The sequence below is a fragment of the Lepidochelys kempii genome, chromosome 2 (assembly GCF_965140265.1).
Source record: "Lepidochelys kempii isolate rLepKem1 chromosome 2, rLepKem1.hap2, whole genome shotgun sequence".
NCBI lineage: Eukaryota > Metazoa > Chordata > Testudines > Cheloniidae > Lepidochelys > Lepidochelys kempii.
The window spans coordinates 14,199,467-14,214,609 of NC_133257.1; the positions used below are offsets into that span (position 1 = coordinate 14,199,467).

The 15,143-nt window shown below is 41.2% G+C and overlaps 1 protein-coding gene across 1 annotated transcript in view; it reads right to left on the reverse strand.

The window, feature by feature from the left end:
- KHDRBS3 (KH RNA binding domain containing, signal transduction associated 3) overlaps positions 1–15,143 on the reverse strand; it is a 193,332-nt gene that overhangs the window by 75,247 nt on the left and 102,942 nt on the right. Inside the window, exon 5 of the mRNA XM_073330059.1 lies at positions 14,442–14,581. Within this exon, the coding sequence (XP_073186160.1) occupies positions 14,442–14,581 (140 nt within the window). The remainder of the gene's footprint in view (positions 1–14,441; positions 14,582–15,143) is intronic.

Here is a 15,143-nt window from a genome sequence, read left to right on the forward strand (position 1 = left end):
AACCAAATCAAATTTCTTATGAGAGTGGAATTCTTTGTTTGGTGTTTGACAGCACTTTCTCTTAATGAGCTGTGTATTTCACTTCTACTGTACCCATCACTGTGGCTTTTTTTGGATTCATAGAGTTTAATGCCGAAGAGACTGTTAGGTCAGGGTTTCTCAAACCTGATCACCTAGTGCAACCTCCTGTGTATCATATGTAAGGCTATGTTTTAGTCATAGGTATTTTTAGTAAAGGTCTTGGACAGGTCATGGGCAGTACCCAAAAATTCACGGCCCATGACTTGTACTACATATCCTTGACTAAAACTTGGGCTGGAGGGCCATGGGTGCTTTGGGAAGGTGGCTCGGGTGCTGGGGGGTGGCCCAGGATCCCCGCTAGTGCTGGGGGGAGCAGGATTGGCGGGGCTGGCAGGCTCCCTACCCGGCTTCGCATGGATCTCTAGAAGCGTCCGGTGTATCCCTGCAGCTCCTATGGGGAGGAAAGGCCAGGGGGCTCTGTGCACTGCCCCCGCCATGAGCACTAGCTCTTCAGCTCCCATTGGCCGCGAATCACAGCCAATAGGAGCTGCGGGGGCAGCCCTGGCCCCTCCACCTAAGACCTGCAGAGACAATGTCAGCCACATCTGTGACTTCTGTGACAGGCATGCAGCCTTAATCATAGGCCATTATGTTTCACTCAGCTATACCTATATTGAGTCCAATAACTTGTGTTTGACTAAAGTATATCTTAGAACTTCCAGAAAGGCATCCAGTCTTGATTCAAAGACATCAAGAGATGGAGAAATTACCATTTCCCTTGTTAGTTTGTTCCAATTATTTATCAACCTCATCGATAAAAATCTGAGCCTAATTTCCACTTTGAATTTGTCTGGCTTGTTACCCCTTTCTTTGCTACGTTAAAGAGCCTTTTAGGATGCTGTATTTTCTTCCCATAAAAGGTACTTATACACTGTAACCAAGTCACCTCTCCAACCTTCTTTTTCATAGCTAAACAGATTGAGCTCTTTAAGTCTCTCATTGTTAGGCCATTTCTCCAACCCTCAAATCATTTTGGGCATCCTCACCAATTTTTCAACATCCGTATTAAACCCCAACTGTACAGAACATTCCAGTATTGTCCCACCAATACCATACACCAGTGGTTCTCAACCTATTTACTATTGTGGGCCGCATATGTAGTTCTCTATATGTTATGTGGGCTGCATCCACACAATATTTATACAACCCTGCCTGCTGTGGCTGGCCAGTCGGGCACATCCCTCGATACCTGCACCCAAACAGTCAGGGGCAGAGGTGATCCCACCAACCAAGCCATGAGAAGCCACCCACACAACAAATTTACCCCCCACATCAGCTCTCCACCCTGCGACAGGACTTATAGGGCAGCCTCCTGCTCTGGCTGTGAGTTCTGGAACTGGATATGGCCAGCAGGGGACAGGCTGACGGGCGCTGTCTGTTGCAGGCAGTCCAGAGTGCGCTCCAACCTGGAGCATGGTCATCCCCCGCAGAGGTTACATGTAGCTGTTGCTAGAGTGTGCGTGGGGAGAGAAAACACGTACCTCCTCCCCATTTCTCCAGATGCCTCTGGCACAGATAACCAGAAGCAACGAGGCAGCGTTCCCTCAGCGATGGCACTCGGTCATCCTCTTTTCTCCCCTCTAGCCCATCCCCCTACTCCGTTTCTTCTCCTCACTGTCCTCTGCCCACCCCATCCCCTTTCCTCTCCACACAGTCCCTTGCCTCCTCCTTCCTGCCCCATTCCCTCATCCCTTTCTCTTCCCCCTGCCCTACCCCATCCCTCATCCTTCCCCACTGCCTTGCTCTGCCCCACACAGGCACTCATCACTGTACAGAAACAGGACCCAGCACGCATAGATGAGGATGACGATGGGTACTAGGACCCCGGAGTCAGCATCCCGGAGCTGCCAGCTCAGTTGAGGGAAGGCACTGAGTAACCTGGCATAGGTTGGGAAGGACAGAACCTCCATCCCCCGTGACAGGGTGAGCAGAGCAAGCCCTGCTCAGTGCTCGCAGAAATTGGGGGTGGGGAGCATTGCCCCGGTGTGGATTGATGACCGAGTGCCTCCCCCCACCCTGGCAACCCTACAGTGTGTCACTGCAGTGTGGGAGCTCCTCCCCCACCACAGCGAGCTGCTTCACCTTCCCTCCTGGAAGGGAGCACTCCTGCAGGGCTCCATGGCGCCGTCTCCCCCCTCAGCCGCCTCCACTCCTGCTGGGACCAGGAAGCAGCAACCCTTTTTTTAAAAAAAAATAAAACAAACAGCTGAGCCACAGCTGAGCGCTAATTCGGCGGCAAGCAGCCCGCAGGCCACGTGTTGAGAACCACTGCCCTTCACAGAAGTAAAATCACCTCCTTATTCCTACTCACTACTTCCATGTATATACATCCAAGGATCATATTATCCTTCTTTCCCCACAGCTTATGTTGAATTGCTTGTCCATTCGGACTCCAAAATCCTTTTTAAAGACACTGCTTTTCAGGATACAGACTTTCCATTTTGTAGCTATGGCCTGAATTCCATGTTCCTAGATGTATTACTTTGTATGTACCTGTATTAAAATGCATTTAGTTTGCCTGGTAAAACTGTGGGCCATTCAATCTAGATCACACTCTCTTATCATTTACCACTCTACTAACAGGCCTATAGTTATCTGAGTCATCCAACCTGCCTCTTTTGAATATAGGCACAACATTAGCACTCTTCCAGTCTTCTTGCCAGCATTCCAAGATTTATTAAAAATTAACTTCAGGAGGCCAGAAATCCTCAGCCAACTCTTTTAGGACTTTTGGATGCAAGTTATGTGGGGCTGCTGCTGAGGACTTAAAAATATTTATCACTAGTAGATATTATTTAACATGCTCTTACTAATAGACCAGAAAAATATTTCATCATCCTCACGTAAGTACATCATCCTGCTTATTTCCAAAAAGATACCAGAAATATTTATTGACCATCTGTCTTTTCTGCAATATTCAAAAATTTACCACTCCCATCTAGTAATGGGCCTATGATATGCCTGGGATTTCTTTTGTCCTAATATACTTTTTTTAAAAACAAACAAACCAACCAACCATATTGCCCTTAGCCTGGCTAGTCATGGATTTTTCCCTTTTGTCTTTAGCTTCTCTGATCAGTTTTCTACATTTCATAACTTCCATTTTATACTGATTACTCTCTATTTCTCTTTTTGCCCCAAGTTTTATATTTGGGTTTTTTTATTTCTAGTAGCTGACTTTGTTTTACTACTGAACCATGATGGGCTTTTAGCTAACTTTGTCCTCTTTCTTGATGGCTTTTGGCCATCCAATTAACTCTTCTAAAAGAGCTCCCATTTTTCATTCACATTTTTCTCTGCGCTCTCCCTTCCAATCAATTTTGCTCATAGATTTTCTTAGCTTTGGTATCTCAGTGTCGTTAAGAATAAAGAAAGACTTGTGTCGGTCATTTAAGTTTCCTTCTCAATTTCTTCCACTGGAAGGAAAAGTTAAAAACATCAATAGTTTTAAAAATATATACTGGGTATTGTTTGGCAGGAAAGGAAGACTGAAGTGACTTTACATTTGGATTTTTAAAAGTGTTATGGTTTTGACCTTTGTGCTTAGACTGATTGTGTGAGAGGTGGAGACAGGAGAGGCATAGGTTCAGACTTTCCTAAAGGCCTTGTAGATAGGCTCCCTGGTCCAGTATTAGAAGTTAAAATTTTAGAGAGCTGTGGGGGACCTAAGGAAACCAGTGACAGGAACAGGAGCGTCCTTGGAAAAACACCAGATGGTGGTACAGCAAGAAGTGTTCTATGTGAAAGGTTTTACTTTTGGGGGATGGGGAGGTCTTGTCAGCAGTTTGTGGGGACGTTCTCTGTTTACTGGAAGGTGACGGATACCACACTTTACTAGACTCAGCAGCTGATTGCATGTTCAGCTGGAGGTCTCACCTCACATAATTCAGGCACAAAATCTTCCACAGTTGGAAGCAGGCAAATGCAGACATTAGAATAATAGAATATCAGGGTTGGAAGGGACCTCAGGAGGTCATCTAGTCCAACCCCCGCTCAAAGCAAGACCAATCCCCAATTAAATCATCCCAGCCAGGGCTTTCTCAAGCCTGACCTTAAAAATATCTAAGGAAGGAGATTCCACCACCTCCCTATGTAATGGATTCCAGTGTTTCACCACCCTCCTAGTGAAACAGTTTTTCCTAATATCCAACCTAAACATCCCCCACTGCAACTTGAGACCATTACTCCTTGTTCTGTCATCAGCTACCGCTGAGAACAGTCTAGATCCATCCTCTTTGGAACCACCTCTCAGGTAGTTGAAAGCAGCTATCAAATCCCCCCTCATTCTTCTCTTCCGCAGACTAAACAATCCCAGTTCCCTCAGCCTCTCCTCATAACTCATGTGTTCCAGTCCCCTAATCATTTTTGTTGCCCTCCGCTGGACTCTCTCCAATTTTTCCACATCCTTCTTGTAGTGTGGGGCCCAAAACTGGACGCAGTACTCCAGATGAGGCCTCACCAATGTCGAATAGAGGGGAATGATCATGTCCCTCGATCTGCTGGCAATGCCCCTACTTATACATCCCAAAATGCCATTGGCCTTCTTGGCAACAAGGGCACACTGTTGACTCATAGCCAGCTTCTCGTCCACTGTAACCCCTAGGTTCTTTTCTGCAGAACTGCTGCCGAGCCATTCAGTTCCTAGTCTGTAGCGGTGCATGGGGTTCTTCCATCCTAAGTGCAGGACTCTGCACTTGTCCTTGTTGAACCACATCAGATTTCTTTTGGCCCAGTCCTCTAATTTGTCTAGGTCCCTCTGCAGCCTATCCCTACCCTCCAGGGTATCTACCGCCCCTCCCAGTTTAGGGTCATCTGCAAACTTGCTGAGGTTGCAATCCACACCATCCTCCAGATCAGATCATTTATGAAGATATTGAACAAAACCGGCCCAAGGACCAACCCTTGGGGCACTCCACTTGATACCGGCTGCCAACTAGACATGGAGCCATTGATCACTACCCTTTGAGCCCAACAATCTAGCCAACGTTCTATCTACCTTATAGTCCATTCATCCAGCCCATACTTCTTTAACTTGTTGGCAAGAATACCGTGGGAGACCGTGTCAAAAGCTTTGCTAAAGTCAAGGAACAAATTAGCTGGCAAAGACCCTCTTAATTCAACATTTTACATTTTTTTCCTTCCATCTACCGAATTAAAAAGAAGGTTCTTTGGAGGAGGGCTATACAATAGCTCCTTTCTGATGTGGAATGGAAACTGGTTCTTCGATGGTTAGGAGCAGCAATCACTTGTGGAAAGAGACTTTTTTCTTCTTTGGCCATCTGCTTGTCAAATCATAGGTGGAAGCATCTCCCTTAGTAAAGATTTTACCGTGAATAAGTCACACAAATACCATGAACTGTACCACTTCCCCAATACCTACACAGCCCAATGGTATAATTACATGACAACAGTATTTTTCAAATACAGAACTCTTTTCCTGCAACCCTTATATACATGAATACAGCATTTTGTAATACTTTATCATTCTTGTATACTTACATAACATTTTTTTATAAGTGTGCAATAAGTCTTTAGTGATTTAGACTTACATGATAAATTCGTTTTTTTTTTTTAAATAGTATGGGCTATTGTTTTAGTGATTTCCTTTCTACAAAAACAATATTTTTCCCTTCTATGGGCACAGATACAAATCTTGTTTTAGTAGCAGGGCAGAAACTGATCCTCAGAGAAATGTAACTGTAGAGGTAGCATTTAGTAAATATATTCATATTTAATTCTCTTGTCAAATTTCTTTAGCAACGTTGATATCTTAGCACCTTGCTATTCACATGCCAAAAATAAACAGGTCATTAGCACCTCTGCCTTCTCATTTTGTTTGGTTTTATTTTAAATACATGTCATTGCTGGAATAAAACTATCAAAAAGGTGGCCTTCATTTTGAGCTGAACATAGCAGAGGATGAGAGACTGAGTATGAGCTTAACTGCAATAAAGCCATAGAGAACACACTGCCCCACACAGCTCCTGAATCTTCTCTCTCAAGCTTCAACAACCCTATGGAGTACATTGCCTCAGTGGATTGTGGACAAAAAGGCAGTCTTTATAAATTCAAATTAATTCAGAGTATTACAGATTAGGACTGGGAGTTTAAATTCGATCTGGAAATTAATAAGGAATTTGTGAGAGCATTATAGGAGTGACATGATCCTATGTCACTTATGACTGAGGCAGGCTGCAGCATTCTAAACTAGCTGTAGAATTTGTGTGACTGTTATATTTAGCCCCAGACAGAGTTGCAGTAATGAAGCCTTGAGGACCCCAGCCTGCACACAAAGGTAAATAACAGGGTTTTAACAAGATATATGAATAGCGCTTCTGATCTATATTAATTGGAAACTTGTGTCATTTTCCCAAATAAGCTATCCCAAAATATAAGGACAGTATAAGGAGGGCTAAGACAAGGCATTATATGGGGTAGCATAACAGTAATACTCTATGAAGGAGACTGGTGAGAAGATTTGATAATAGCTGCATTCTTAGACGCCACAATTCTAGGAATTTTCTGTGTAGGACCAACATAACTCTTGCATGCACGTAATTCCATCAAGGAATTTGAGCCACTGAATTTTAGGTGGATAATTTTGGAGATTTTCTACATGATATTAATACTCCAAAGGAGGAAAGAAGGTATAAAAATGGGAAGTCACAATGTTTCTTCATATAGCACAATTGCACAAAAGTTACTGTATGCTAGTCCACCTTGAAGCAAGTACTTGAAATGACCATTTATATTTTCCAGGAGAATATTAGTCAGAATAGCTTCTTGTGCTCTTGTATGAGATCCTCAAAACCCAATTAAATATTCTACTGTAACTCCTATCAGTTGCTTGCATAAATTCCTCAAGTATTAGAATTTTGACTGCAAATCTGATCAAAATAAGTAGAAAGAAACCAAATGGCTAAATGGATTAGCACTCGTGGGTACAAGCATTTAACATAGGAGAAATTATTCAACCCCACCAGAAAGCCAGGTGAGTCATAAAAGCAATTCCCTTAGCAACAATGTCAAGAGCTTTTTTAAAAAAAAATCAGGGCAACTGGGGTACATTCCTTCACTCAGGTAAATTGAGAAGTAGTGTCCAGTAAAGTCCCCCCCCCCCAATATTTTTGGGTTAGGAAGTTTGTCAGGAATCTGATTAATTCTGAAGAGTCATATTTTAAGTTTAAAATAAGCTAATTATTTTTTCAAGTGTAAAGTAAATAAAAAATGTGGTTTTCAGGTTTGCAAGAGGCCCTTGGAGAGAGACACTAGCTAGAGTCCATAAGACTTAACATTCCTCACTACACACTTTAAAAATTGTATCTGCAATTCATATCATCATTGTCAATGCATGCATTTTTAAAGAAGAAGATACTGAAAATCATATTGATTCCAAGGGAGATGTTACAAGTAGAGCCTGTGTGGATACAAAATTTATATTCACATCTGATCCACAAAAATGATCCATAGATATCTGCAGATGTGCAGGGCTTTAAATAAAAAATTTGGATCCACATCCATCCACAATCTGCAAAAATGGTCCACTGATATCCGCATCCACGGATGTGGATATCTGCAGATAAAAAGCGGATATCCTAGGATTTGCAGGGCTTTAGTTACAGTTGCATGAATTAATACACCAGTAGGGAAGTGACACTGGCCCACTCACTCTTGAATAATTTTTCAAATTTTAGAGCTTGCTGGGCTCCAGGAGCTGGGTAGGTGTGGAGATAGAGGAAGGGAAGGAACAGCAGCTGGAAGATGGAAGAAGCAGAAGCAGCATCACAGTTGGAGAACGGCTGGTTCTGCATGCTAGCTAGTAGCAGGTCAGAGTTAAACAGCTAAGATTCTTCTTCCCCCCTCTTCCCCAAAGAAACGATAGCTGAGACACCCATGATGACCAAGTCCCTTTGTCCCTTCCTTTTTGATATATAGAATAGATATAGAATATTTAAAGGGTAAGAGATGTTTATCGATGTAAGCCCCACCATTTTGTAGTATTGCTTCCTTCCTCCTGTCATTATCAGGAGAGCAGAGAAACAAGCCGGGGGGACCCAAGAAAAAGGAAGTAGCACTAGATTCAAGATCAACGGAAGGAAGGAAAGTGAATACTTAAAAGCTCAAGTTGGGAAGGGAGGCAAACTCTTCTGTGACAATTAAGTCTTATTTTCTACTTCCTCTTTTTCTCCCTCAGGAGTAGGAGGCAAGCTTTCTGTACAAAGCCATGGGAGGGATGTGGAGATGATGATATGAGAGAGAGGGAGAGGGGCAAGATGACTGGGAGAGTCCTAGTTCTAAGCCAAAGAATGCTCTATGAAAAAAGTACTCTTGTCAAGAAAGTTAGTAGGAAGCTAACTGACATACATTTATGACAATCTAATGTTTGGCAATTTACAAGAGGTAACAAATGTACTGATCTCTATATTCTGAAACTTTTGAATAAAGCATATACTGGAATTTTATATATGTAAGAAAAGGCACTTTTGACAAGCTATATTGTCTGCCAGATTTAGAATATAGAGTCCATAGGGAAAGTATCAGATCTTTCCCTGTGCAGCACTCAAGCATACAGTTGGCAGCTAATAAAGAAAAATGTGACCAATTACCAGGTACTGTACAACAGGTATATATAAAGTACAGAAACTGAAAAAGAACAAGGTATTCTGTCATGTCCTTAAGATGAAACAGCGAATAAGGAGAGAATTCCACCGTGTGGTGAAAATATAACAGGTGAAAACCCAACACTTTAACCTGTAAATAGGAAAATAAACATAAGCAAAGGAATTGAGGAAAGATTCTGTGCAGAAAGATGTTTGTTATATCATATTACATAAATTGGTTGCTGAATGAAGTGAGAGGAAGGGTTTGAGATCTTATATTCAAAATGAATTTAAAAGTATTGGAATTGTAATCTTCCTGTCTTTTATGAGGTATACGACTGAAAAGTGTTTTTTTTTTTAAATCATTAACTTTTCTGCATCTATGTTTTCTTAGAAACATCAGGAATGTCTTTTTTGTCTTCTCTGATTTTGTTGCCAGACCTCAGGGATGTTTGTTTGTTTAAACATCATTATTTATGGGGCTGGATGTTAAAGCCTTTAACAAAGGCTTCCTTAAATCACAATGTTAGACATTTCAAGTTCTCATATTACCATTTCATCAATTCTCCAGCCATCACCGGAGACAAAACTTCAATTTTTAATGTAAAATAAAGAAACAACTTTTAAACAACTTAAACAACAACAAAAAAGGAACTCATTTCAGGGCTTCTTTATATCATCAAAAAAGGAACAGAAGACACAAACCCCATTTTTTTCCCTTGGCAGATCACCTTTAAGTTGAACTCAAACCCAGAGGTACCTAGCATACATTTAAATAGAATTGCATGGCAGTTATAAGAATTTAAAAAAAGACTGGAGGACACACAATTTTAAGTGATTGCAAATGGAAAGGGTAGAAGCTTACAGACAAATGGTAACTAAAGATCTCAAAAGAATCAATACAAGAACAGAAACAAGTTAGTCCAAGATAATGATCAAATTCTGTATCACAGAAAAAGGTGTTTCTAAGGTAAATGAAAAATTTCTCTCTAAATATTAGTAGAGTAGAAAAGCACGACAGAACCAAAAGTCTTTGTGATGAGAACTAAGTTCAGCATACACTTGTTAGAGGTGTCACTGAGAAAGCAAGAAATGTAAAGACAGACCCTGAGAAGTATAAACCTAAGTTATCTACAAATAACTAAAATGTGATGTTTGTAGGAATTAGTGCACAAAAACCTTTCAGATGCAAATATATGTGTACCTAAATCTGAACACTATGGAACTCCCATCAATAGATCATATGAAGAAAAATTAGAGAAGCACATTAGCTGGAGAAAAGAACAAAGATATAACCCAAACCAGGGGAAAATTCCTGACAACCAGAATAATATTGCAAGAAAGGTCTACAGGATAACCAAGATGTGGCTACAAATGTTTGCAACTGGTACCTTAATATTATAAAAACGATTCAAATATATTTTATAGAAATAAAAAGATCACTGTTAAAGCTTCAGCAAAAACATGAGTTATCTAAGCCTTTATCAAAGGATTTTCATGCCCACACTTTTTGGGCATGATTGATCTAAAATATACACTTAAAATACTGTAATGAAAATATTACACAAGCAGAATGGAGGGATCCAGAGGCTCCTTTCTTTTAAAACAAAAAGTGAATGGATTTAGCCTTATGGATTTCCTAAGCCTAGTGAATAACATGTACAATGCTAAGGAAGTGGGACATCATGACAGTTTTATCACTGTTTGAATAATCTTAAAATTGAAACAGCAAAGCAGACAACATGTATCTTGCAATAGGTAACTTGGCAAAGTGTACAAAAGCAAATAATTCCTCCAATACAAAAAGCCAGGACAGAGAACAAAACTATAACCTCGAAGGAATAAGGCTCTGATATAGAATACCACCATTCTAGATAACGTAAATGCTCAAAAATTAACAGACTCCATTTGCATTGTTAAATGAGATGAATAATTTGGTCATCTTTCCAGATTGTCTCAGTTCTCCAGGCATTTTTCCCCCAAAAAATATCTGTTTACATGAGTTAGGTTAGCCTCAGGACTGTATATTGAACTTCATTTTGAAATTAACCTGTGAGTTAGGATTTACCGTAAATAAAAATGACGGATCTGGTAGAAGGGAAATGGCTTAATTTACAGAGTAGCAACAGTTTTCTCTATAGAAACTAAGATCTGTGTTATAACGTAAATGCCCTGCACTACTTTTTTTACCCCCTCCACCACCCAACACACACTAGGGATTCAAAGGACTTGGAGGAAAAAAACCTGAGCTGTCCCTTCTGAATTTCAAATAAATGGGCATGAAGAGGGTTGATAACGAAGGCATAAGACTGTTCTTGTAGTAGAGGAAAGTACTATGGAAGAGGAAGCATATTTCTCCCCTTTTCTCCTTCTAACAAAAATGCGTGTTAAATACTCAAATTCAAATCTGAAGGATTTGGACGTGTGGCTTTTTTTAAATTGAGAGATGGGTCCAAAACCAAACTCGAGCTTCAAAACACTTATGTGAACTTATATTTTTAGCTTTTGATCGTGCTGAATTATCACGATAATGTTAAAATTAAAAAATTAGTACATCTTATAAACCAGTTATAGAGTTAAAACAAATTAGTCTGAAATTCAGGACTCAATAAAAGGAAGCCAGACCATTAATTGTTTATCTAAGAAATGTGTCCCAAAAAGCCAATCTATAGCAGCTAAAACAACCGAAACATCAGAAGTATCATTGTGGAAGTAAAGATGCAAGACCATTTGTATCAGTGACTGCAGTTACTTGAAAAAAATAACTGAACAACCTTAAGGAAGGAAGGAAGGAAGGAAGGAAGGATGACACACTGTGGTTGTGTGGCTAGTGAATGGGACTAGAATTCAGGCGGCCTGGATACTAATTCTAGATGTGCCAATGAGCTCCATTGTGACCTTTTGAAAGATTAACTTTTCTGTGCCTCAGAGTTTCTTGTTTGCACAATGGGGAAAATACATATCCTATTCTTACCTAATAACGTAATCAATTAAAGTACTGATTACAAAACCCTTAGCATTTTATAACCCTTCCTATCTGAATATCTATCTATTAAGCACATTGTAACTAGGGCTTCTGTTTTTCAGGGCTTATTAGTTTAGTTGGAGTGGAGGGGGTTATTTTAGTAAATGTTGAGTTCTATGTTGGTGCCCAAAAATTGTGGGTGGGGGAGGGAATCGGGGTGCTCTCTTTGTATATACTTTACAATGAGATTACTACTTATGGTATACACTTCTGTAATGAGTAATGTTCCCTAGTGCCCTATAATGTAGTACTGTTTCAAACAGCATTACTTTGAATTAGGCTCGGGAACCTTTCATGTGCACCAGCAGGGCCTGCTCAGTTCAATTAATGTGCAACACATTAGTGTGGTTCAGAAATCAAACCCCCACACTCTGCAGTACCACTCAGTGTACACAAGTAATAAGTAACCATTTCCAGTTTTATACTGGTCTTCATTGGCTAAACCCCTCTTTATTTCGGACAAGCAGCGTTTCATCAGTTAAAATGAAAAATCAGAAGTCCTACTTATAATTAAAACAAAACTTGATTGGTCCCTTATGTAACTGAACATCCAGTGTTACACTCAATACTGCAGAGTTATCTTTTCTCAACACAGGCATCATGTCACCCTTGCTAAGAGTTCGCAAGACATAGGCTTGCTAATTCAAACCACAATGTGTGTATATCAACATGTGTAAACAGGAAGGCCAAAGCACAATTGGAGTTGCAGCTAGCAAGAGATGTGAATGGTAACAAGAAGGGTTTCTACAGGTATGTTAGTAACAAGAAGGTCAGGGAAAGTGTGGGACCCCTACTGAATGGGGGAGGCAACCCAGTGACAGACAACGTGGAAAAAGCTGAAGTATTCATTGCCTTTTTTGCCTCAGCCTTCACAGACAAGGTCAGCTCCCAGACTTCTGTGCTGGGCAGCACAGTATGGGGAGGAGGTGAGCAGCCTTCAGCGGTGAAAGAACAGGTTAAGGACTATTTAGAAAAGCTGGGCATGCACAAGTTCATGGATCTGGATCTAATGCATCCAAGGGTGCTGAGGGAGTCGGCTTATGGGATTGCAGAGCCATTGGCCATTATCTTTGAAAACTCGTGGTGATCTGGGGAGGTCCCAGACAATTGGAAAAAGGAAATTATAGTGCCCATCTTTAAAAAAGGGAAGAAGGAGAATCCGAGGAACTACAGACCAGTCAGCCTCACCTCTGTCCCTGGAAAAATCATGGAGCAGGTCCACAAGGAATCCATTTTGAAGCACTTGGAGAAGAGGAAGGTGATTTGGGACAGTCAACATGGATTCACCAAGGGCAAGTCATACCTGACCAACCTGATTGCCTTCTATGATGAAAGAATTAGTTCTGTGGATATGGGGAAAGCAGTGGACATGACGTATCTTGACTTTAGCAAGCCCTTTGATATGGTCTCCCACAGTATTCTTGCCAGCAAGTTAAAAAAGTATGGATTGGATGAATGGACTTTAAGGTGGACAGAAAGCTGGCTAGTTCGTCAGGCTCAATGGGTAGTGATCAACGGCTCAATGTCTAGTTGGCAGCCGGTATCAAGTGGAGTGCCCAGGGGTTGGTCTTGGAGCTGGTTTTGTTCAACATCTTCATTAATGATCTAGATGATGGGATGGATTGCACCCTCAGCAAGTTCACAGATGACACTAAGCTAGGGGAAGAGGTAGATATGCTGGAAGGTAGGGATAGGGTCCAGAGTGACCTAGGAAAATTGGAGGACTGGGCCAAAAGAAATCGAATAAGGTTCAACAAGAATAAATGCAGAGTCCTGCACTTAGGACTGAAGAATCCCATGCACTGCTCCAGGCTGGGGACCGACTAGCAAAGTGGCAGTTCTGCAAAAAAGGACTGGGGGATTACAATGGACGAAAAGCAGGATATGAGTCAACAGTGTGCCCTTGTTGCCAAGATGGCTAACGGCATATTGGGCTGTATTAGTAGGAGCATTGCTGGCAGATCGAGGGAAGTGATTATTCCCCCTCTATTGAGCACTAGTGAGGCCACATTTGGAGTACTGCGTCCAGTTTTGGGCCCCCCACTACAGAAAGGATGTGGAAAAATTGGAGACAGCCCAGCAGAGGGCAATGAAAATAATTGGGGGCTGGGGCACGTGACTTATGAGGAGAGATTGAGGGAATTGGGCTTATTTAGTCTGCAGAAGAGAAGAGTGAGGGGGGGATTTTATAGCAGCCTTCAACTACCTGAAGGGAGGTTCTAAAGAGGATGGATCTAGACTGTTCTCAGTGGTGGCAGATGAAAAAATAAGAAGCAGTGGTCTCAAGTGGCAGAGGGAAAGGTCTAAGTTGGATATTAGGAAAAACTTTCACTAGGAGGATGGTGAAGCACTGGAATGGGTTACCTAGGGAGGTGGTGGAATCTCCATCCTTAGAGGTTTTTAAGGCCTGGCTTGACAAAGCGCTGGCTGGGATGATTTAGTTGGGGTTGGTCCTGCTTTGAGCAGGGGGTTGGACTAGATGACCTCCTAATGTCTCTTCCAACCCTAATCTTCTATGATTCTGTGAACCAATGTGAATCTTTCTCCAGAACCAGGATATTTCCTCACATTTTGGTATCCGTGTAAATAGAAATCAAATGATACAGAGTTACTTTGCCATTCTTGTTTTTCTTACATAATACCTTGCCATATGCTCTGGAGAGTCAGACTTGATTCAAGACTGAGAGCAAACGTACATGTACAATTAAAATGGTGTGGCATTTTGAGGTACCTACCTGGCCAAAGCAGGGACTGGTACTCCTCGTGCTCGTATTGGTGGTTTTCCGCGAACAACTGGAACTTCTGCATTTTCTGAACCACCATTCAAATATGTTAATTCTTGGAGCTGTGCCTGTCTAATTTCATCATTGTAGTCCTAGACAGAAGAAAGGAACGGAAAGCTATTCAACCAACACAGAAAAATACTTATCTCAAGGACTGCTTCTAAAAAAGTATTTTTCATAATATTCTAGATGAATTTTTTGTTGAAAACCCTTTAGAAACAACAATACAGAAAAATGCGGCAATGGGAACACCAATTTAATCTAAAATATGATTAGAACCTTCAAATAAAACATGTTTTTTAATTATATTTTTGCTTGCATCGTGTTTTCCTCTCTGAGGCTGCCCATTAATTCCAGCATATTTTCTATTAAACAAAAACAAACAAAACCAAACCACACCAGTAAAAAAGAGGCGGGGTCTTTACTGACTAGCGAAAACAATTACCATTACTTAAAACACTATATATGCCTCTTAACAATTTAGAATGAGTATCAGGCAAGAGCTGATGGTGGAATCACATTCCACTGCAAAGTGGTGAAAATCCCATCACTTCATTTCAGCTTGTCAGGTCTGATGAATTTTCAGCCGAAGGCATTTTGACTGCAGGCCAGTGTACCACAGGGAGAAATCCTGTGATGGTGGAAGGTAGATTA